Raw genomic sequence first — 25,593 nt, 5'->3', positions numbered from 1 at the left:
GGTGGGAGTGCAATGGCGTGATCTTGGCTCACCCCAACCTCTGCCTCCTGGATTCAAGCGATTCTCCTGCCTCAGCCTCCTGAGTAGCTGGGATTACCACACCCGGCTAATTTTGTATTTTTAGTAGAGATGGGATTTCTCCATGTTGGTCGGGCTGGTCTAACTCCTGACCTCATATGATCTGCCCACCTCAGCCCCTCAAAGTGCTGGGATTACAGGCATGAGCCACGACGTCCAGCCTCTCTTTCTTTTTTACTTACCTACTATACTGCAATAATAAATATGATGAAGTAGGCTAAAAAGAGACTGAAAAATCCTCTAACAAAAAATCCAATTGCTTTCATGAAGTAGTTTATTTATTGCTGTAACCACAACACAAATGGTAGCTAGCTGGTCCTACCTCAATATTCTAAGAATGGTCTCATCCTCCCTCAGAAAGTCTGTATGTTCTCACCTAGTGCTGGTAGCATTACAGATAGTTAGACATCTGTAACAGAACCTGTTGTTGCAGGGCCTCTAACCCAAGGCCAGAGGTAGTGGCTATTTAGGTCACCATCATATCTATGATGGCCTCATTATGTGTCCTACTGAATGTCAAAGAAATAAAACACTTCCTGTTTTAAAGATATTAAAGTACAGTACTTAAGTAATGCACATATGAGGTATAAAAGTTTCTAGACTAAGATTCCTGGTTTGACCAATTTCTAACTAAGAAATCACTAAGGTTTTCTTAATGCATTACAGAATATGGCTAAATTCAGAATAAAATATTTTTAGCTTACATACATCTATAGCTCTGAAGAGTATAAAACAGGAAAACTAGCTGCTAAGTACTCTAATATTATCTATAATAAAGACTTCCCACGCAAGGAAATAAAAAACACAAGCATGATGGTAAAGTAGAATGTTGTCTGTGATACAGACTCTTTCCAAAGAATACAGGACATGGTGCATCCTAATAGTTAATAGTTCATTTAAGATTGGGCATGACTAGCCTGGCCAACATGGCAAAACCCTGTCTTTACTAAAAATACAAAAATTAGCTGGGTGTGGTGGCATGCACCTGTGGTCCTAGCTGCTCGGGAGGCTGAGGCAGGAGAATCACTTGAATGCAGGAGGTGGAATTTGTGGAAAGGAAGGGAAAGGAAGGAAAGGGAAGGGAAAGGGAAAGGGAAAGGGAAAGGGAAGGGAAGGGAAGGGAAGGGAAGGGAATGGGAAAGGAAGGGAGGAAGGAAGGAAGGAGAAAGACTGGGCATGAACAGTTTCAAAGAAAGAAAAATAAAAACTTATGCTGGTAAAAGGCCATTAAAATAAAATATTAAGTTAAAACCATTACATAAACTTAAATACGTTTCCCGTGATTCAAATTATCGTCCAGAGAAAAATGGACAATGGTCAGGTCCAGTTGCTTGCTTTTTTTTTTTTAACCTTGTCTCACTTGATGTTAAGAGAAAGAAACAGAGACCAGGAAAGACCCCTCTGGGCTATCTTTAAGGAAGCTAAAGCTTTCCAGAGACTATAAACTAGCTTAATTAACTACACTTAACTAGAAGGAATTTAGACTTATCAAAAAAATTTTTGAATCAGATTTTAGATGAATCTAAGTCATCAAGCCAAAAATCTTCTATTGTCTTGATTTTATTTTTGAGTATTCATTCCCAAAATCATTAGTTCTTATAAAATTTGCCAGTTCTTACTGAGCCTAAATTAGGCAAAAATTTAACCCTTAGTATAACAAACATCCACTATTGTGTTTGAAACAGATGTTTTAACCAAAGGATATAATCCAAAGATATCATCCTTAGTTATTAGCATACTGTTTAATATTCATCACAGCTTGTTTTAAAGAACAAAAATGTGTTAACATTTAAGCCTGAAGGGCTATGAATATACTATATACTGTACTTGATGCAGCTTGTTTATGCAATTTTCTGACAGATGCAATTAATCTTGTGAAAATTACTGGGGTATAGCATAGTAGCAAATTATCTTTTCCAAATACATACTTTTCCTGTGTTAAAACCCCCTTATAACACTGACAATGATAAAAGCATATGGAAAGAACTTTAGAAGTTAATTATTTAAAAAAAAGAAATTAAAAGTTATTAAATTAATAAATATTGGTTATGTGGTAGAAACAAGGGTTAAAATGTTTCTTATAAGTAAGAATGAAATAAATTAGTCTGTACCTCCAACAAATGCATCTCCAGCTCCATTGGTGTCAATAATTTCTTTCTGGTCTTGATCCAAGACAGCAAAAGCAGTGACTTCACTTTCTGTAATTAGAGTCAAAGAAAGGCAGACTGACTTCTCTTTGTAACTCTCAATACAAGCTCACTCAGTAACATCTGAAACTCCTTCATCACTCATCATTCAAAGAGAGGACATAAGCTCCATATTCTGTACAGGAGCACCTGGGAACTAAGGTGCAAAATCATCTGCAAGTAATACTTTTCTGGTAATTTTCTTCCTTTTTTTTTTTTCCTTAGCCCTGCCTAAGCAGGACATTAAAAAATTTGGCTATAAACCCATAATTGCTCCTCTCCAAGGAAATCTTTAGTAAAAGGTGAAAAATTTATTTGTTATGAAGAGAAACCAGTGCATTTTTTTTTTGGTAATTTTCAGCATACAGATGCTGCTGTATGTGTCTTATGAAGTTCACATTTTTTTTGGAATGACTATAAATGACAGCAGTACCTTTTTGGACAGTGCAAATGAACAGAAGCCATAAGCTAAAGGAAGTGTTGGAATGGATTGGGTGATGGGTTTCTAACAAAGCTTCAAGCCTGACTATACTCCTGACAGTGAAATGTTGGATATAGTTAAAGAGCTGTACATTTTTAAAAATATAAATAATGAATCTTGGGTGTTTCTTTATAGAAAATCACAACGACACAATAAAAACATTACTATTCTGTTAAAATACTTCATGCCAGTGTCAAGGATTTTTTTATTTTAGTTGTTTTATTACAAATAACCTAATCTGGTTATGTTTTGCAAAGAAGTCACTATACGTCAACTGGCAAAAAGGAAAGCTACTACTGAATGCAAGGGCAGAATAAAAGAGACAGTGCAACGGGGCCTTGCCCTAGATACAGCAGTCTGGACCAGGGCTTGGTTGTTTTGACTACAGAGTAACCGAATTCAGTACTTTAAATGTGGCACATGACCGGGGAATGGACTTATCTGTGATGAAATCTGGCTTACAGGACATCTGTAAATGATTGGACAATGCTTCTTATTGGGGGCTGGAACTTCTGAAATCATAAATTTGCATCCCTATGGGGACAGATGTGGCTAAAGACTTGTAAACTTCAATCTCATTTAAGAACAAAAGGGAGGCAAAAGGAGATCTTGAGAACCTTAATAAAGAACATAGAGAATCTTCAAAAGCATATTCTGTATAGCTTTTGCTGCCTGCTCTTAATGGATAGTTCAACAAGAGACATAAATATGTTAATAAAAAGACTCTCCTGGAGATACTGATATTCAAGAAGAGGACATATTTATTTAGTCGATCTTTTTAAAAATCTTTTTTTTTTCAGGTCTTGCTCTGTCATCCAGGCTGGAGTGCAGTTATGTAATTGTAATATACCCCAGCCTCACCCTCCTGGGCTCAAGGGATCCTCCTGTCTCAGCCTTCCATGTAGTTGGGACCACAGACATGCAGCACCACAGCTGGCTAATTTTTTGATTTTGTTTTTTTGGGTAGAGATATGGTCTCATTTTTTTGTTCAGGCTGGTCTCAAACTCCTGGGCTCAAGCAATTTGCCTGCCTTGGTCTCACAAAGTGTTAGGATTACATGAATGAGCCACTGCACCTGGCTTAAACTCTCTCTTTTTTTTTTTTTTTTTTTGAGATGGAGTCTCATTCTGTTGCCCAGGCTGGAGTGCAGTGGCATGATTTTAGCTCACTGCAACCTCTGCCTCCTGGTTCAAGCAATTCTCATGGCTAAGCCTCCTGAGTACCTGGGATTATAGTCACATGCCACCACATCCGGCAAACTTTTGCATTTTTAGTAGAGGCAGGGTTTTGCCATGTTAGCCAGGTTGGTCTCAAACTCCTGACCTCAAGTGATCTGCCTACCTCACCCTCCCAAAGTGCTAGGATCAGAGGGGTGAGCTACCATGCCCGGCCACACACTTTCCGTAACTAAACATTCCACATTTTGTAACATGAGGGCCTACATGGCAGGTGACAAGGTTTTGATTACTTGGAAGTTATAGGACAAATTTCCAGGATTACATTTTCTGGAGAGTATATGTAGTACATACTACTATACAGGCAAATAAATAAATAAATAAGAAGTAAGTAGACTTTATTAGAAATAATTGGGAAAGGTCTGCAGTCTGATTTAGGAAAAGGTCTGTACTATAAATAGTTATAAAGAAATCTGCTTTTACTACTTCCAAGTACAAGCTACACTATACAGGGAACGAACAACTATAAACCAAAGCCAAACAGGTACTAAATATGTAAAATGAACTAAGTTAATGACACCATTACTATTTATAATACATTTATATTATGTAATAACATTCTATAAAACATTTTAGGCAATAGAATTAATCACTAGATTTATAGATTTGAAAATAATTATATATAAATGGTAAGTAAACCAAAATTACATAGAATTCCTTGAGCTCCTTATTTGAAAACAATTTTTTTGCTGCATAAATATTTATGAACAGAACTTAATCGACAATGGAAGAGATTATTTTGAATTTTATTCTTAAGAATCATGACTTCTGGCTGGGCGTGATGGCTCATGCCTGTAAACTCAGAAATTTAGGAGGCAGAGGCAGGCAGATCACAAGATCAGGAGTTCAAGACCAGCCTGGCTAACGTGGTGAAACCCTGTCTCTTCTAAAAATACAAAAAAAAAAAAAAAAAAAATTAGCTGGGTGTAGTGGTGCATGCCTGAAATCCCAGCTACTCTAGAGGATGAGTCAGGAGAATTGCTTAAACCCGGGAGGTGGAGGTTGCAGTGAGCCAAGATCATGCCACTGCACTCCAGCCTGGGTGACAAAGTGAGGCTTTGTCTTGGAAAAAAAAAATCACGATTTCTTGATCTAAATTGCTGAAAATTCTAAATAAATGCAGTTTCATAATACTTTTTTCTGCATATATATGTCGATCATTGAGATACTTTATCCTTAGTTGTCATATGAAGTTCAATTTCCTGAAATACAAAGTGGAATTATTTTTTACCTTTTATAATTATCAGTACAGGTAAGTATATATCACATATGCAAAAGATGTGTCATAAACTCAGTTTTCATTATTATATACTATCTACAGAACTAGAAGAATGCCTTTCAAAATAATGACACTGGGCCGGGCGCGGTGGCTCACGCCTGTAATCCCAGCACTTTGGGAGGCCGAGGCGGGTGGATCACAAGGTCAAGAGATTGAGACCATCCTGGTCAACACGGTGAAACCCCGTCTCTACTAAAACTACAAAAAATTAGCTGGGCATGGTGGCACGTGCCTGTAATCCCAGCTACTCAGGAGGTGAGGCAGGAGAATTGCCTGAACCCAGGAGGCAGAGGTTGCGGTGAGCCGAGATCGCGCCATTGCACTCCAGCCTGGGTAACAAGAGTGAAACTCCGTCTCAAAAAAAAAAAAAAAAAATAATAATAATAATAATGACACTAAAAAATCTGCAAGATCTCGAAATATGCTCTTCATTATGCAAGAAAGATTAAAAAATATTTAAGAATATTTATGTTTTATTACATTTTTAGTATGTTCCGATTTTCAAATGACTGAAGCTGGTTTACAAAGCTATTAAAAACAATCACAGGTGGCTGGCAAGAAGGCTGAATAGGAACAGCTCCGGTCTGCAGCTCCCAGTGAGATCAATGCAGAAGGTGGGTAATTTCTGCATTTCCAACTGAGGTACCTGGCTCATCTCAGTGGGACTGGTTAGACAGTGGGTACAGCCCACAGAGGGCTAGCCAAAGCGGGGGGGAGTGGGCATTGCATCACCTGGGAAGTACAAGGGATTGGGGAACTCCCTATCCCAGCCAAGAGAAGCTGTGAAGGACTATGCCGTGATGAACCATACACTCCAGCCCAGGTACCATGCTTTTCCCATGGTCTTCGCAGCCTGCAGACCAGGAGATTCCTTTGGGTGCCTACGCCAGCAGGGCCCTGGGTTTCAAGCACAAAACTGGATAGCGGTTTGGACAGATACCAAACTAGCCGCAGGCGTTTTTTTTTCATATCCCAGTAGGGCCTGGAATGCCAGTGAGACAGAACCGTTCACTCCCCTGGAAAGGGCGCCGAAGCCAGGGAGCCAAGTGGTCTAGCTCAGCGGATCCTACCCCCATGGAGCCCAGCAAGCTAAGATCCACTGGCTTGAAATTCTCGTCGCCAGCACAGCAGTCTGATGTTGACCTGGGGTGCTTGAGCTTAGTGGGGAAAGGGGCATCCACCATTACTGAGGCTTGAGTAGGAAGTTTTCCCTTCACAGTGTAAACAAAGCCACCGGGAAGTTGGAACTAGGCGGAACCCACCACAGCTCAGCAAAGCCACTGTGGTCAGGCTGCCTCTCTAGATTCCTCCTCTCTGGGTAGGGCATCTCTGAAAGAAAGGCAGCAACCCTAGTCAGGGGCTCATACATAAAACTCCCATCTCCCTGGGACAGAGCACCTGGGTGAAAGGTCGGCTGTGGGCACAGCTTCAGCAGACTTAAATATTCCTGCCTGTCAGCTCTGAAGAGAGCAGTGCATCTCCCAGAGCTCAAGCTCTGCTAAGGGACAGACTGCTTCCCCAAGTGGGTCCCTGACCCCCATGCTTCCTGACTGGGAGTACCTCCCAGCAGGGGTCGACAGACATCTCATACAGGAGAGCTCCCACTGGCATCTGGCAGGTGCCCCTCTGGGACGAAGCTTCCAGAGGAAGGAAAAGGCAGCAATCTTTGCTGTTCTGCAGGCTCTGCTGGTGATACCCAGGCAAACAGAGTCTGGGGTGGACCTCCAGCAAACTCCAGCAGATCTGCAGCAGAGGGGGCTGACTATTAGAAGGAAAACAAGCAATCAGAAAGGAATAGCATCAACATCAATAAAAAGGATGTCCACACAAAAACCCCATCTGAAGGTCACCAGCATCAATGACTAAAGTTAGATAAATCCATGAAGATGAAGAAAAACCAGCTCAAAGAGGCTGAAAATTCCAAAAACTGGAATGCCTCTTCTCCTCCAACGGATCACAACTCCTTGCCAGCAAGGGGACAAAACTGGACGAAGAATGAGTTTGATGAATTGGCAAAAGTAGGCTTCAGAAGGTGGGTAATAACAAACTCCTCCAAGCTAAAGGAGCATGCTCTAACCCAATACAAGGAAGCTTTTTTTCAAGAACCTTGAGAAAAGGTTAGAGGAATTGCTAACTAGAATAATCAGTTTAGAGAAGAACATAAATGACCTGATGGAGGTGAAAAACACAGCACAAGCACTTTGTAAGGCATACACAAGTATCAATAACTGAATCGATCAAGCAGAAAAAAGGATATCAGAGATTGAAGATCAACTTAATGAAATAAAGCATGAAGACAAGACTAGAGAAAAAAAAAATGAAAAGGAATGAACAAAGCCTCCAAGAAATATGGGACTATGTGAAAAAAATCAAACCTACATTTGATTGTTATACCTGAAAGTGATGGGGAGAATGGAACCAAGTTGGAAAGCACTTTTCAGGATATTATCCAGGAGAACTTCCCCAATTTGAAGCAAGACAGGCCAACATTCAAATTCAGGAAATACAGAGAACACCACAAAGAGACTCCTCAAGAAGGGCAAGCCCAAGACACATAATCTTCAGATTCACCAAGGTTGAAATGAAGAAAAAAAATGTTAAGGGCAGCCAGGGAGAAAGATCGGGTTACCCACAAAGCGAAGCCCATCAGACTAACAGCAGATTGCTATGCAGAAGCCCTACAAGCCAGAAGAGAGTGGGGGCCAATATCCAACATTCTTAAAGAAAAGATGATCCAGCAGGTTGAAAGGCAGGTAGGCAGGTGTTTTGCTTTTTTTTCCTCTCTCTCTTCCTTTTCCTACCTTCCTTCCTTCCTTCCCTTCCTTCTTTCCTTTCCTTTCCTTTCTTCTCTTCTCTCTCTCTCTCTCTCTCGCTAGGGTCTTGCTCTGCCTCCCAGGCTGGAGTGCAGTGGTGTGATCATGCCTCACTGTAGCCTTGAACTCCTGGGCTAAGAGGATCCACCTGCCTCAGCCTCCTGAGCAGCTAGGACTACACGCACATGCCAACATGCCTGGCTAATTTTTTGTAGAGATGGGGTCTCGCTTTGTTGTCCAGGCTGGTCTTGAGCTCTTGTCTTCAAGTCATGCTCCTGCCTCAACCTCCTAAACACCAGGCATGAGTCACCACACTTGGCCTGGTGTTTTTCAACCTCAAGGTAAAACGCAGTTACTACCTCTGCTACTGCCTCTGACCCAGCATCAATAGGCATGGAATAAACAGAAAAGTGATGGTAAAAACTTATCCAGAAAGTGAAAAGTATGACTATGTAAAAACCAGAATACTTCACATTCTTATAAGAGGCTCCTGTGACTTAGCCATTGCTTATAATAAGGTAATCTCCATAGTATTAAAATATTTTTGTTGTTTGCTTGTTTTTTTAAACTATTTGGAAATAATTTTATATTAACAGAAAAGTTCCCAGAAAAATACAGACAACTTCTATACAACATTTATCCAGATTTACCATATTTTAACATTTTGCCACATGGCTTTATCATTCCTCCCATATATATAACATTATTTATTCTTTCAAACTTTTTGAGCATCGGGGGCATATATTATGCCTTTCACCCTTAATACTTGAATGTGTATTTCCTAAGAGTGAGGGTATTCTGTTAGCTAGGTTATGGTTGAAAACCACAGCAAACAACATTTTAACCTAATCTACAGTCCATAGTCCAATTTTGTTAATTGCCTTAATGTATTTTATAGCAATATTTTTCATCTGGTACATAATTCAGTCCAGAATCATATATTACTTTTTTTCTGAGATGGAGTTTTATTCTGTTGCCCAGGCTGGAGTTCAGTGGTGCGATCTTGGCTCGCTGCAGCCTTTGCCTCCCAGGTTCAAGTGGTTATCCTTCCTCAGCCTCCCAAGTAGCTGGGACTTACAGGTGCGTACCACCATGCCTGGCTAATTTTTGTATTTTTTAGTATACACGGGGTTTTACCATGTTGGCCAGGCTGGTCTCAAACTCCTGACTTCAAGTGATCTGCCTGCCTTGCCCTCCCCAAAGTGCTGGGATTACAGGCATGAGCCACCACACCTAGCCACGTGTTACTTTTAGTTGTGCTTGTTTTTAATTTAACTTTTTGAGTAGATAATGCATTCATATGATTCAAAAATATAAAACATATGAAAAGCTATTCTATAAAATCTCCCTCTCCCCATCTCTCCCATTCAGCTGGTTTCTGTTCCTTCTTCCAAATCTGGTTATCACTGTTATTGTTTTCTTATATATCCTTCCAGAATTTTTCTATGCAGATACAATAAACTACATTCTTATTTTTTTTTCTCCTCTCACCTGCACAAAAAAGGTATCATACTATCTAGGCTACTCTGGACAATATTTTTAATTTTATATATCTTGCCATATTGGTAAACAGAGAATGTCCTCATTATTTTTTTATTGCTACATGATAGTCCACTATATGGATATACTACAAATTATTTATCCAATCCTTTACTAATGAACTCTTAGGCTATTTTGAGTCTTCTATTATTGTAAACAATGTCACAAGGCATTAATACTTTTAAACTGATCTTAAATTTAATTATTTTGCTTAATAGCCAGGTCAATAATATCACCCCAACTTTATATAGGGAACTGATAGAAGGAAACTAAATTGTCATACTAACAGCATGAAATATGTCTACATCAAGGAATAGGAAAAAAATAAGAATCCAGAAATGCTTTTCTTTTCACTAGGACACATGTATCAGGATATGAGCAAAGACACCCTGCTCAGACTGCCCTAATAAACAGGGCAATAAAACAGATGACAAACTCTGCTAATAATAGAGATTTATAGAACAATCCTAATTAACAAGGACTTTTGGGGAATAAAGAGCTCTGAGTTAATTTAATTTTCTAGTTAACTAAAGAAAAAGCAGAAAGTCTTTTTAGTTGGAAATCTTTCTAAATATATTAATATAATAATATGCCATGACAACCCTGCTTTAATTAGTTTACTTTATTGAACTGAATAAAATTTTTCTTTGATAATAGAGAATCCTACAGCACATCTTAATGTCACTATTCTGAGCATCAGCTCTTACTGTAGTTCCCAAGCTAAAAGTGCTTTCACAAAAAGTAGGAAAACTGAAATGTTCACAGAAAGTACACTAGATTAGGAGCAAAAAAGCCATAGGTTTAGTCTAGTTTTGGCTTAGCTATTTTATTTAATATTTATTAAGAGTCTACCATGTGTCAGGTACTTTATTAGGGACTGGGAATACAGATCTGAAGAGGACAAAATCCATGCTTTTATGAGGCCAGCATTCTAGTGGGGATAGACAATATACAAGTAACAAATATACAAACAAGCTAATTTGATATTTTTTTTGTTTTTGAGATAGAATCTTGCTATGTTGTACAGTGGTGCAATCGTGACTCACTTCAATCTCTGCCTCCTGGATTCAAGTGATTCTTGTGCCTCAGCCTCCTGAAGAGCTGGGATTACAGGTGTGCATCACCACACCCAGCTAATTTTTTGTACTGTACTTTTAGTAGAGATGGGGTTTCATCATGTTGGCGAGGCTGGCCTTGAACTTGTGAGCTCAAATGATTCACCCACCTCAGCCTCCAAAAGTGCTGGGATTACAAGCATGAGCCACCATCCTTGGCCTAAATTAAGATATTAATAGGTGCCATAGAGAAAATACTACAGGATGATATGATGAAGTGTGATAAGGGAGGAGAGTTAATTTAGATAGGTGTTACTTCCTCACTGAGGAGGTGATATTTGAGTTGAGATTTCAAGGGCAAGAAGGAGAAAGCCATGTGAAGTTTCAGGGGTAGAACATTTAAGCACAGAGACCCCAGACTAGCAACAAGCTTAGTAAACTAAGACTGCTGAAGGTAAAGAAGGCCACTGTACCTAGAGTATAGTGAATGTGGGGGTTTTGCAGGATTTCATTCTACGTAAAATGGAAAACTGTTGGAAGGTTTTAAATAAGGGAGTGATGCTATCCCAGCTTTGATTTGAAAATATTGCTGGGCACAGTGGCTCCTGTCTGTAATCCCAGCACTTTGGGAGGCTGAGGCAGGAGGACTGCTTGAGCCCCGGAGTTTGAGACCAGCCTGGGTGACATGGCGAAACTCCATCGCTACAAAAAATAGAAAAATTAGCTGGGTGTGGTGGTGCATACTTATAGGTAGGCTGAGGTGGGAGGACTGCTTGAGCCCAGGTAGTTGAGGCTGCAGTGAGCTATGATTGTGCCACTGCACTCCAGCCTGAATGGCAGAGCAACACCCTGTCTCAAAAGAAAAAAAAATTATTTTGGCAGCTTGATAGACAGTGGACTGGAATGGCAGGGGTTAGGGTGGGGTCAATAATGCTACTTACCAAGAATCCTTGGGCAAACCACAATGTAATTTAAACTCAGTGTTATTACCTAAAAATGAAGATAATACCTGTTCTATTTACTATGACTATTATATGGATTAAGTATTAACAGTGTTATAAAAACACTCTGTCAATATAAAGCCCAATATAATATTATAAGGTATTTTTAGGAGCTTATTTTCTTCAATCAGGTAACAAGCATTTGTTGAACAATAGCTAAGAGCTCATTAGATCTCACAGAACAATAGTTATGATACTCTGCTAGATCCTCTGGGGGAGATACAGGAAAAATATTAAGACATGATCTGTCTTTTCAAGGAGTTTAGAATCTAGATGGAAAGAGAAACCTAGCATACATCAAAGAATTGGTGAAATATCACACAATGTAATATCTATTATAATTGCAACAGGAGTTCAAAGAAGGGAAGGAACAATATAAATTTAACTGGAGATGCTTTCACAGAGAAGACTGAACTTAAAGTAGGTCTTAAAGATGTGGATAATGAAGAAGAGAGGAAAAGAAAGGTGTGTATGTCCCAAAAAGAATAGAGGCAGAAGAAAGTTTATATCTCAAGTAAGGCAAGAAATAAATCAAGATGGGTGGGATCTAGATCCATTTCTAGGGAGGCTTTGAAAGCCAGGCAAAAGTTTGGATTTGATATATCAGGCAATGGAATGAATCGGCAGTTATCTGAGTGAAAAAGCACTGCACCATAGGCTTTATATACTTTACCTCGTCTATTTCTTACATGAGTAAGTTATTACTAACCTTATTTTATAAATGATGACACTGAGGCTCACAGTTTGTCAACTGCCTAGGGTTCCATGGCAAAGGCAGGAATTTGAAACAAAACGAATGAAAGAGAAAGTAGTAAAACGTGATCCCAAAGTTGTCATTCAAGTAATGTTGCTACTATTTTTCTGAAAAAAGGTTATCATAGAATAAATAGATTTTGATTCATCATTATACAGCAGTTAATTGACATTTAAATTCCCTTAAGCCTGGTACTGATAGCCAAATTAGACTAAATTAAATTGATAAATTCTCCATATAGAGTAGAGGCAGTATAACATTGTAGATAACAGTATGAGTCAGACTGCTTGGGTTCACATTCCAGATTCACCATTTACAATCTGGTAATCAAATTAAATTCTTTTTCTTTTTTTTTTTTTTTTGAGACAGGGTCTCACTTTGTCACCCTGGCTGGAATGCAGTGGTGTGATCTTGGCTCACTGCAGCCCTAACTTCCCTGGCTCAAGTGATCCTTCCACCTCTGCCTCTGGGTAGCTGGGATTACAGGTGCATGCCACCATGCCCAGCTAAATTTTTGTACAGATGGGTTTTTGCCATGTTGCCCAGGCTAGTCTCAAGTAATCCTCTCACCTCGGCCTCCCAAAGTGTTGACATTACAGGCATGAGCCACTGTGCTAGGCCAATTTTCTTATATTTAAAATAGGAATCTAGGCACGGTGGCTCATGTCTGTAATCCCAGCATTTTGGGAGGCTGAGATGGGCAGATGTGAGCTAACAAGTTTGAGACCAGCCTGGGCAGAATAGTGAAACCCCATCTCTACCAAAAATACAAAAAAATTAGCTGGGTGTGGTGGTGCATTCCTGAAGTCCTACCTAAGTACTCGGGAGGCTGAGGTGGGAGGATGGTTTGAGTCTGGGAGGTGGAAACTGCAGTGAGCCAAGATCGTATACTCCAGCCTGGGCAACATAGCCAGACATTGTCTCAGAAAGAAAAAAGGAACAATAATAGTACTTATAGGATTTTTGTGAGCAGTAAATTAGTTAATACATATAAATTACTTGGAATAAAAGTTGGCATATAAGATTCTAAGCCTTTTTTATGATTAAATAGACAAGGATATTATTAATCTTGAAATGAGACTTGTGATGGTTAATACTGTCAACTTGATTGAATTGAAGGATGCAAAGTATTGATTCTGGGTGTGTGAGTGAGGGTGTGCCAAAGGAGATTAACATTTGAGTCAGTAGGCTGGGGAAGGCAGACCCACCCTTAATCTGAATGGACACCATCTAATCAGCTACCAGCAAATATAAAGCAGGCAGAAAAACATGAAAAGGCCAGAATTGCTTAGCCTCCCAGACTACATCTTTCTCTCATGTTGGATTCTTCCTGCTCTCGAACATTGGACTCCAAGTTCTTTAGCTTTGAGACTCAGACTGGCTTCCTTGCTCCTAGCTTACAGATGGCCTATTGAGGGACCCTGTGATCATGTGAGTTAATACTACTTAATAAACTCCCCTATATATAGATATACATCTATCCTATTAGCTCTATCCCTCTAGAGAATTCTGACTAATACAAGACTTTTGAGTACAGGAGATTCAGGTCTCACTTAAAATTGCTGCTTCTGAAGGCATGGTTCTGACTTTGCAGACTACCTGCCTCTACGTCATTGTTTGTGGTAAAATTTCTTAGTTTGTTCATGTTTTCATCTAATTCTCTACAAATGTTTCAAGTTAATTCCAGTTCAATTCAGTTCTGAATGTAAACAGATAAGAGAATGAGTGTTGACTTTGAATATGAAAATAGTTTTCCATGGAAAAATGACCAAGGAAACAATAGTAGATGGAATTACTGCTCTAAAACCTTATTTCCCCTTTGTTTAGTGTGTGTGAGTGCATTCAAAAAATGTTTAGAGACAGGACCTCTGTCACCCAGGCTGGAGCTGTGGTGCCATCACAGCTCACTGTAGCCTTGAGCTCCGGCTGAAGTGACCTTCCCGCCTTAGCCTCCCAAGTAGCTGGGACCATAGGTATGCGCCACCATGCTCAACTAATTTATTTTTATTTTTTTTATAGAGATGGGGCCTCCCTATATTGCCTAGGCTGGTTTCAAACTCCTAGGCTCAAGTGATCCTCCTGCCTTGGCTTCCTGAAGTACTGGGATTATAGGTATGGGCCTGTATATAGTTATGGGCCTATATATATGTATATATATATACACATACATACATATATATGTAAATATATATGTATATATATTTACATATATATTTTTATACATATTTACATATATATATATATATTTACATATATATTATATATAAATGTGAATTGACACTGAACCTGACTCTTTCTATATATATACAGATATATATAAAATATGAATTAAGGAGGTTTCTGTTATCTTTAATAGGTTCACTAAATGAAGCATATCACTTTAATCTTTCTATAAAGCTGTTCATTTCAACTTGATCTCTCTCTACTTCTTTAAATGTTATCTGCTGCACTGTCTTATCTGAAGAACTGGTTTCCAGCCACTCATGGTGGCTCATGCCTGTAATCCCAGAGCTTTGGGAGGCTGAGATAGGAGAATTGCTTGAATCCAGGAGTTCGAGATCAGCCTGCACGACAGGTTATCTCTAAAAAAAGTACAAAGTCAGCCATGCATGGTGGTGCATGCCAGTAGTCCCAGTTACTTGGGAAGCTAGCTAAGGTGGGTGAATTGCTGTAGCCCAGAGGGTTGGGGCTGTACTAAGCTATGATAGTACCACTGCATTCCAGCTTGGGTGACAGAGGGAGATCCTATCTCAAAAACAAACAAAAAACTGGTTTCCTCTGCTGCTTTAGCTCATAGCTCACTGACCATCTATGGACTGTCTACCTTTGGTCAGGTTCCTAATCCTGATTCACTCAGCTGAGCACAGGAAAGGAGCTAGGGTTCAGGGCACAAAACTTGGCTGCCTACGTAAGAGGGGCTATAGAAAAGGCAAATTTTTTTCTGATGATCCCTAGCATCCAGAACTACACCTGGTACATTATACGAGCTCAATAAATATATGTGGAATATATGCCTGGTACATTATAGGGGCTCAATAAATATATGTTGAATAAATGGAGTAATTTTTCATGACCACAAATCTGATGTTATTACCATTAAAAACTCTTCAGTGGTTCTCTATTGAATGAATTCTTAACTTTAGGATATGAATCCAGCCTATTCTTCAAACTTTCCTGACCAAAAGAGTAACTATAGTCAAACAGCTGCTATTTAGTCATATTCATGATTTCCTAAATGTGCCATTGTCTTTTATTCTTGTGTATATAACATGTTTACATTTCAAATTGTTTTTCACTCTCAGTTCCAAATCCCAGATAAGGCATGTTTTCTTGGCTATAGTCCTTGACCTCCAGGCAGAACTGATTACTCTCTTTAATGCCATCCCTTATAACCTTCACATTTTTCCAGGAAAGTATCTATCATAGTTATAATTACTTATATACAAATATCTTCTCAACTAAACTATGAGCTCTTTATGGGTAGGAATTATGACTTAATCTTATTCTCAGCTCCTAGTACTGTATCTAGTATAGAGTAGGTGCTCAATTAACATTTATTGCTGAATGTAATGATTATTCCTACTAGATTTTAAGTTCCTTGAGACTGGCGTATGTTTTACATTTGATTCTCTCCCAGAATCTAGTATAATATGAACTCACTATATATTTGCTGACTGATCTTAAGTAATACATAACTGTACTGTATTTCTCTTAGTTTAGTAAACCACATAAGCAAGTAAACTTGTTTCTAGCTGGCAACAATCCTGCCTTTGGGATTTAATAATCTAGCATTTCAGATGCTTGTATAAAAGTAAATCATACAATTGCTTGAAATTTAGCAGGTAGTGTGAATTTATTCACCATTTACTCAATAGTGAATAAATTCAACCTTGCACAACCTTTCCCAAAAACCTTTCCAGACCTAACTGTGCTGAACACATTCTGGAAATAATGAAAATATGATTTGATTGGTGCTTTCACTTTCCATTATTCCATCATTTAAAATGGAGGACATGTTTATGAGTTGATAAATCTAGATTCAGATCCTGTTTAAAGACAGAAGGCTGACTGGGTGCAGTGGCTCACACCTGTTGTCTCAGCCAAGGTAGGAGGATCACCGAGAAGCCAAGGTGGGAGGAACACTTGAGGCCAGGAGTTCAAGACCAACCTGGGCAACAAAGCATGACCCCCATTTCTACAAAAAAAATTAAAAAATTGTCCACAGAGGTAGTTTTCAGATTAAAAAAAAAAATTAGCTGGGTATGGTGCCATATGTCCATAGTTCCAGCTACTCAGGAGGCTGAGGTGGGAGGATCCCTTGGGTCCAGGAATTTGAGGATGCAGTGAGCTGTGATTGTACCACTGAACTCTAGCCTACATGAAAGAATGAGACCCTGTCTCTAAAATCAAAACAAAACCCAAAACATAGAAAGCTCTCATGTTGGGACTTTGAATTAACACTGATTATTTATTTATTTACTTACTTAGAAGGAAACTAACATTTATTGAGTATGATTATTTATTTATTTACTTACTTAGAAGGAAACTAACATTTATTGAGTACCTACTGGTTCTGGCCTTGTGCAAGAAGTTTTCATCTATAATATCCCATGTAATCCTCATGTCAACCCTGTGAAGTAGGTATCATTCCCATTTTTGTCAGATGAGGAATAGGAGGCTCAGAAAGGCTAGGTCGTTTGTCCAAGGACACAGAACCAGGAACCGATGAGCTGGGATCCCATGCTTAAATCTCAGACTCAATTACTGCTCTCTCTCCTATGCTGCCTCTGGGAGGAAGGAGGGAGCACCAGCAAAAGCTACAGTCCTCACACTTCCTGCCCTATTGCCCAACAGACACCAAGAGAAGCCTGTACCTTCCCACAGACCTTCCCCCTACCTTTGAAGGATGCAGTCAGTTGAAGAGATTAAGACATAAATACAAGAATAAATAGCAGGGACAAGGCCCTAGCAGCAAGGATGTGCCATCTAGATGCTGTGAGAAGATCACTGTGCCATTCACAGCTGCTGTGAGAGGAAGCCCCATGGGCCCTGGGGGAAACTGGGACAATGGCTGCCAAAGGGTGGAATGGGTTGGCTCAACTGGCCCCTCCTGGGTTGCAGAGATTCCAGAACAAAATGTCTAGAGCAGACAGCAGCCACCATCCTCCTCCATCTGATCATTTTACCAATATTTGTGAATTGGATCAAACCAGGGCAATCAAATGAATCCTAATGATGCGCAGGTGGGATTCACCTCATGAGGATGCTATATAAATTCAAGTCATATCTGTATGCATATGATTCTTCTTTATAAAGAGATCATGGACTCTTAGGGCTGGGAGAATAGGAAGAAGCATTTATTAGATAATTTGAACCAAGGCATCATAGTTATAGAAAATACTGAAAGACCAAACATCAATTGCTTTCTTTTTAGCGGTCTGGTCCTAAACATTACAATAGTAGGATGTTATTGGTATTCTAAATGTGATCCTTCTTAAAATCACATATCTCCTTCTGAGCACAATGGTCAAGAGTTTCAAAATGGATGTGTATATACAAAGTTCTTTATTTTTGAAGAAGGAGCTATTTCTAATCATGGACTTTTCATCAGTAAGATTATTATTTGAATTGTTGATGGTGGCAATGGAAAATATTTAGAATTTACAAAGGAAAAACTGTATTAGATATGAAGGAACCAAATGTTCCTTTTTTCTTTACGGCATAGAAAAAATCTTAGAGCAAGAAACCATTTCAGGAATGATAATGCCACAAGGCAATGTCATAGGTTTATACTGAAAGATGAATTTTTTTTAAACATTGTATACTATACAATAAAATTAAAGTTCCCTAAAATATCAAGTCAATTTCAATGGGCACCCTGACAATCAAACACTGATGAAAGTTCTGAGTACTATTTATCGTCCAATAAAGTAAACTGGAGTCACTGATTCCTTGCCTACACAGCAATAAAAACCAGTAAACAACCATTTTATCCAATTTATGCAGAACTCTTTTCTTTATTGAGTCATTTGCCAATCTCTCTTGCACTTAAAAGCAGATTAAAATGTGTAACGTATGGTTAATTACCTGTAAAAACAAACAAACAAACAAACAAAAAAACCTCTCAAGTACACTGATTTTAAAGCTTGGTTGTACTCATCATTCTTTACAAATAGAAGCTGTGGCATCAGGGAAAAAAAAGTTGCAGAAATAGTTCAAGGATCATACTCATGTTAATGTTATTCTCTCTCTGTTTTTTTTGAGACGGAGTCTTGCACTGTCACCCAGGCTGGAGTGCAGTGGCAAGACTTCGGCTCACTACAATCTCTGCCTCCTGGGTTCAAGCAATTCTCCTGTCTTACCCTCCCAAGTAGCTGGGAGTACAGGCGCCCGCCACCATGACCAACTAATTTTTGTATTTTTAGTAGAGACAGTGTTTCATCATGTTGGCCATGCTGGTCTCAGACTCCTGACCTCAAGTCATCTGCCTACCTTGGCCTCCTAAAATGCTAGGATTACAGGTGTGAGCCACCGCACCCAGCCGTCATGTTCTTCCTTCTGTTAAAGGATCTAAAGTTGAGCCTAGCCAGACATACCCGAGGTTCAATAAAGTCTCTGGGCAAAGACACAGCTCTGGGAAAGATTGGTTAATCTGAGGAACTAAACTAAAACCAAGAAAATTCAGGCCCTCGATGATAGTGATTGGTAGCAGTTCAGAAACTGGGTTCACACCAGCTTATGAGTTGATTGCACATTTCTCTTCCTATTTCACCATTCAATGCCTTCATCTTGGTAGTCTGACATGGTGAGTCATGGTGGGAGTATTTACATCATGGAAATTTAAAAACAAACTAGGGCTTGGTTTGCTATGAGCTGACTGTTAAATATATACTAGCATACCAGGTTCCATCTTACTGCTAGGCTTGTTTTTTTTTAGACCAAATTTCACTCTATTGCCTCCACTGGAGTGCAGTGGCGTGATCTCAGCTCACTGTAACCTCTGCCTCCTGGGGTCAAGCAATTCCCCTCCCTCAGCCTCCCAAGTACCTGGGATTACAGGTGTCCACCACTATGGCTGGCTAATTTTTGTATTTTTAGTAGAGACGGGGTTTCACCATGTTGGCCAGGCCGTCTCGAACTCCTGACCTCAAGTGATCTGCCTGCCTTGGCCACCCAAAGTGCTGGGATTACAGGTGTGAGCCACTGTGCCTATCTTTAAATTGCTGTTTGGTTTTTTATTTTTCCTAAGCAGAGACTGAAACACAATTGCTATGTTGATAGTTCTGTAGAAAGTACTATTGGGCAATGCTGCTATGAATATTTTCATCTAAGAAAGTTCCTGGCTTGGCACAGTGCTCATGCCTGTAATCCCAGCACTTTGGGAGGCTGAGGTGGGCAAATTACCTGAAGTCACAAGTTTGAGACCAGCCTGGCCAACATGGTGAAACCTTGTCTCCATTAAAAATTAAAAAAAAAAAAAATTACCCGGGTGTGGTGGTGGGCACCTGTAATCCCAGCTACTTGGGAGGTTGAGGCAGAAGAATTGCTGGAACCCAGGAGGCGGAGGTTGCAGTGAGCTGAGATTGTGCTATTGCACTCCAGCCTGGGTGACAAGACTGAGACTCTGTCTCAAAAAGAAAGAAAGAAAGAAAGATAGAAAGAAAGTTCCTTCATATCCCTTCATAGCCAAATTCTCAATAAAACAAAAACCAAAAAGCTACTGTTCTGATTTCTATCACTGTAAATTAATATTGCCTGTTCTAAATTCAAATAAATGTAATCCTACAGTATATGTTCTTTTATATCTGGCTTCTTACCTCAGCACCTTTTTTTAGCATAATGTTTTTGTGATTCATTCATGTGGTTGCTCATATCAGTTATCTATCTCTTTTAACTGTCAGTGGTATGCCAGAGCCTGCTCAGATTGGCTAATGAGAATTAATTCTGCATATACAGAGCTCTTCTGAAATCTACATTCAGTGACCTCATGTTGTAGGAGAGGTCTATTAGCAATAAACTTCTTTATATTTTATCTGGAAATGTCTTAATTTCTCCTTCACTTCTTAAGGATAGTTTTGTCAGATTATAGAATTTCTGTATTCTTAAGCCTGTTTTTTCACATGGCAAGATACATACATATATACATACATATGTGTGTGTGCATATATATAACAAAGAAGCTATTTTATAACTTCTTTTATTTTTAACAAAGAAGCTAACTTACCAAGTACACACACACACACACACACACACACACACACACACATATATATATATATATATATATATAAAACAAAGAAGCTAACTTACCAGTTCACAATCCATTTAAATCTATTGAAGATGCAAGAAGATAAATTGTATCTGTGGGCTGAGATCAGTGTTGAACTCAAGATAGGAAAGCTTTTCAAGAAATTAGTTGCTGATTGTACCTTGATAATTAAATATACAAACCTATGATCCTTTTAGGCTTATCTAATTAGTATCAAATGAGCTTACTTAATTACGGCTGTGAATTAAATGCATAGGATTTGCCTCATCTCAAAATAATTATATGTGCATTATAATGTGAATTATGGAACATTAATTTGTAGTTTATCGATTACTCCCTAAACAGAGACTGAAACTCATTAGGACAAAGTTACTATCATAGCAGTTTTGATAAATAGCTCTTAGAAGACGTTCCTGAATAATGTCTGCATACAAGTTCTTTAAAGGAGAACTATACATGTGTCAGAGTTAGTAGTACACACATTTATTGCAAAGCCCCAGTTCAGAAAAGTATGCTCCCTGAGGTATTCAGGTAAGAGGCATATATGCTTATATATATGTATATAGTAATATCTCCCCTCTCATTCTGCACAGAGTTAGAACAACTTTTTCAAGTTTATAGTAGAGGATGTAATTACCTTTAAAAAATCTTTTAACATAAATAACTATAGGTCAAACTATTACCTCTGATAAACCAGTTCTTAGCATCCCCCAAATGGGAAAATTAATAGATTATCATATTAAGAAAGCTTTTGTTATGTCTATTATACTCAAGAACCACACAACTCTACCTCATCTGTGGATACTACACTGTGGGTAGCTATCTTTTTTTTTCTTCCTTGTACAATTTATTCTGAGAACAAATATTTGCTGCTAGAAAATGAACAGATAATTATTAAAGGCATAAATACAGATTAATTAGAGAGAGGAAACATTCTAAATTTAGAGTTTTTTTTTTTTTTTTTTTNTTAAGGAAATGACTATGTTTATCAATTGGGAAGAGTTGAGTACAAATGAAGCTCACTCAATATACAATGTAATACCTTTTAATTTGGGGTGAGGAGGAGACTCTAATAGCAAATATTTTAAGTGTAATTTCATGAACAGGCCTTATATTTTTCCTAAATATAAAATGGATTTACATAAAATAGTGAGATTTTCATGATTAAAACAGACAAACTTTTCAGACTAGCCAGCCCTTGTCTTACATGCTTTAAATGCACCTACTGTTTTTCACATTTTCCTTTTCCTGCTCTCTTGTGAGGCAACTCCCACTGACCACACCAGTAACTGTGTTCATTTTTCTCTTCAATATTTTGCACTGTGAAACTGCTCTATATAGCCTGAAGACTGTACTTGACTGCTTACTGTAATACTAACATTTGCTAGTTAGGAGTAGTGGCATTATCAAGCTTCAAAAGCAACGACAGTGAAGGCTGAGCAGCTATGTCAAGGCTTTCCTCAGCATTTGGTATTTTTATCTTTGGCCACCATAGCTTTTTTCCTCACTATATTTGTAGTTTTCTGTCATTTTCTCTCTAAGTACAGAGACTGAAGGGAAGACCTAAGCATAATAATCCTGTTTTAATTCAGCTCAATTTGGGCCTAAAGCAAACACTGAATTACTCATGATTACTTCTAAGGAACATAACCTACTCTCATGTTCAATGGGTCTATGTTTGAATCTAACTAGTGCCTTCCCCTTATCCTTCACTGCCTTTCAGTCTTTCTTTTCCCTGTGTTAATTCCCAAAGTGACTGAAGAATCAAAACTTGCCATTCTCCTACTACACAAAATTTTTGTACTATGCAACAACTCATATTTCAAGGAAGTTATGTTATTATCCTTGTATCATGTGTTCAAATTCAGATTAAATTCAGTCCACTCTATAAGTGACAAGATGCATGAGGGCACTGTGATCTAGGCAACCATAATTATACAATTATTGATGAAGTTCCTGTTGATAAACAATGCAAACGTTAGGAAATACTATTTTGCAATTAAGTGATGAAGAAAGCTGTTTACTGCCTTCCATTCTATCCTCTGTTAATAAGATTGAAGTTGCAGATGTTCATGTATGCTGCATTGATGTTAAATGGTGCATGATGCTCTAGGTGGTTCCCATAACCTTGCTTTGTCTACTCTGAACTGACTCAATTGATATGATAATATAGAAAAATGCAGGGCTGAACTGGCACAATTTGCATAGCCTTGAAATCTGCCATTAATGGACAGCCAACTGCTTCTAAAAGTTCTTGTTCAGTTGTCACTGACAACAACATATTAGACAAACAATATTTTGAAATTATTCACAGGTGGGGATATCACTTACTGAAGCTTTTATCTCATCAAACAAGGTACTCATCAATGTATTTATAAAGCTAGCAATTGGGGACTTTGTGATCTTTTTGGGAGTACAATTACTATTAGAGTAAGCACTAATATAAAGAAAGCAGAAATCATTCAGGGGTCACAAAACAGTGGTAGTAGCACTTGCAGCTTTTGGTCACAGGTATAATATTTAGAGAAACACCTTTCTCCCTTGTGCAAAACCTGTATTTCCATCTCATTATTAAATAAATATTATGTTTTAGATTAAGAAATAAAATCTTCAATGTTGCTCAATATTGCACTTTACTCATTAAAAAATCATGTAAGAGACTCCATCTAAGAATGGTAGGAATTGCTCCGATATGTGAAATGAAATGACACACTACAGAACCTCAAACACTGAAGAAAACCGAATAAACTGCAAAAATATATTGAACAGAGAAGAAGCAGAAAAATGCCATATATAAAAGAGAGAACCAGAAATCTTTGAGTTTAGAATTTATGGGCACATATGAATAAAAGGATAAAAGACAGTACATGTGCCTTGGGGTAGGGAGTAGGGAATGGACAAACATTTAGAAGAGAAAATTGGAAATAAATTAGAATAATACAATTTTGAAACAAAAATTCTAGAAAAGCTGATATAGAAAACTCAGTGCTAATGAAAGTATAATACAAAAGTGAAACACATTGGGCTGCTCTGTACTACCTAGAGGTTAATATTAAATATTTAACTCCTTAAAGAGCCAATTCCCATATGACTAGTTGGGTAAGAGATGGGCTAAAGAAATTTAGAGAAGCGTCAGGTAAAATAAAGCGTGCATACAAAAAATTAATGTTTTAAAAAAAGAGCAGCAAAGTGTTTTTTAAATAAACCAGGCCGGGCATGGTGGCTCATGCCTGCAATCTCAGCGTGTTTGGGAGGCCAAGGCGAGAGGATCACTTGTTGAGACTAGCTTGGGCAACTTACAAAGCCTCATCTCTACAAAAAATTTTAAAAATCCGCCGGGTGTGGTGGTGTTTGTTCTCCTAGCTATTCAGGAGCCTGAGGTGGGAGGATTGGTAGAACCCAGGAGTTCAAGGTTACAGTGATCTATGACCATACCTTTGGGGCGGCAGAGTGAGACCCTGCCTCAAAAATAAACAAATAAAAGAAAAAAAACAATTCGTTCACTGAAGTCAAAGTTTGAACAATAGCTTGTTTAAACTTTTTGTTTTAGTTGGTTTAAATCCTAAATAAAAAAAAAAAAAAATCCTAAATCAAGACCTTTCATTCTGAGTAGTAGTTTTATTACAAGAAGACTATAATACAAACATGAAGAAAAATGGGGCCACTGTACATGGTATCCATTGACCCTCTTAACTGAACTCATCCCTGTGGGAAGACTAAATCTGTTCATAAAGACTGTACTTTCTATCTGATTAGTATCAGATTAAACCTTCAAGAGGAGCTCTTAAAGAGCATCCGGTTGAATGTGGTACAGATGCCCTGGTCAGGGTTACACCTGCTCTCTAACAGTTTCCTAAGCAATCCAGAAGGACAGAAAATATTAATATGGATTTAAGTAGGTTGCAGGGACTAATGGCAGCCTAGGTGATTTAGACTGTCTTATCAAGAATTAGAACCTCTGGACCTATTTTTAAAAAATCTGTTTGAAGGCATTGAAGTCCTAATAAAAGAATGAATAATTACCAGGCTATAATACAGAGGATGATGGAAACCCAGAGAGGTGGGTCTGGTGTGTGATGTTGCTAGGAGGACAGAGTTTGGAACCCAGAGTCTGTCAAGAGAAATGACCCTAGTTAAAATCTTCTTATCTCAGGGTGGGAATCAAAAGGATTAAGAGTGTGTGAACAGGCAGTAGAAAGACCTAGAAAAGGGACTGTAGCTTAGCCTCTAATCATCTAAATCTCTAAACTTAGATTAAGATAATTCCAGTGTGCCAATGTCCCCATGCCTGCCAAAAGCAAACATGAATCATCCTATACCTCAAATGATTTCTATAAGCAGTTTTGCAAATATAACACATTACCCACAATAAAACATAAAGAGGCAAGCAGGAAATTAAAAACATCAGAAATTACAGCTTAATAAAGCAGTTTCAGATATTGCACTTAACAAATAGAAACTCTGAAATAACTGTGCTTACTGATCAAGAGTTAAGGATAAAATTGAGAATTTTAAGAGGCCTAGAACGCAACATACAGATTTAAATGTAAATTGAAAATGAAAATTCAGTGGATAGTTTTAATAGAAGCTTAGACACAATTTAAAAAAGAATTAGTGGGCTGGGTGCAGTGGCTCACGCCTGTAATCCCACCACTTTGGGAGGCAGAGGCAGGCACATCATGAGGTTAAGAGATTGAGAGCATCCTGGCCAACATAGTGAAACCCCGTCTCTACTAAAAAAATACAAAAATTAGTTGGGCGTGGTGGTGCACAACTGTAGTCCCAGCTACTTGGGAGGCTGAGGCAGGTGCATTGCTTGAACCCGGGAGGCAGAGGCTGCAGTGAGCCAAGCTCGTGCCACTGCACTCCAGGCTGGTGCCTGGCGACAGAGTGAGACTCTGT

The 25,593-nt window shown here is 38.5% G+C and overlaps 1 protein-coding gene and 1 non-coding gene across 7 annotated transcripts in view; both read right to left on the bottom strand.

Annotated features, from left to right (window-relative positions):
* The window catches only part of ADK (adenosine kinase), a 578,382-nt gene that overhangs the window by 47,259 nt on the left and 505,530 nt on the right, over positions 1–25,593 (bottom strand). For 5 of the 6 annotated variants that reach the window (XM_017548620.2, XM_017548645.2, XM_017548622.2 and 2 more), the window contains one exon: positions 2,190–2,276. The exons of the other annotated variant lie outside the window; for it this stretch is intronic. In XM_017548620.2, coding sequence (XP_017404109.1) covers positions 2,190–2,276 — 87 coding nt within the window. The remainder of the gene's footprint in view (positions 1–2,189; positions 2,277–25,593) is intronic. 6 annotated transcript variants of the gene reach the window in all.
* On the bottom strand, positions 2,488–2,604 carry LOC119466884. Its single transcript, XR_005195397.1, has one exon. It is a non-coding gene; the product is annotated as a U5 spliceosomal RNA (small nuclear RNA).

Source organism: Cebus imitator, unplaced genomic scaffold, assembly GCF_001604975.1.
Source record: "Cebus imitator isolate Cc_AM_T3 unplaced genomic scaffold, Cebus_imitator-1.0 Scaffold11, whole genome shotgun sequence".
NCBI classification, from domain to species: domain Eukaryota; kingdom Metazoa; phylum Chordata; class Mammalia; order Primates; family Cebidae; genus Cebus; species Cebus imitator.
The sequence above is the reverse complement of the archived record's forward strand: the minus strand, read 5'-3'. Positions and strand labels throughout refer to the sequence as shown.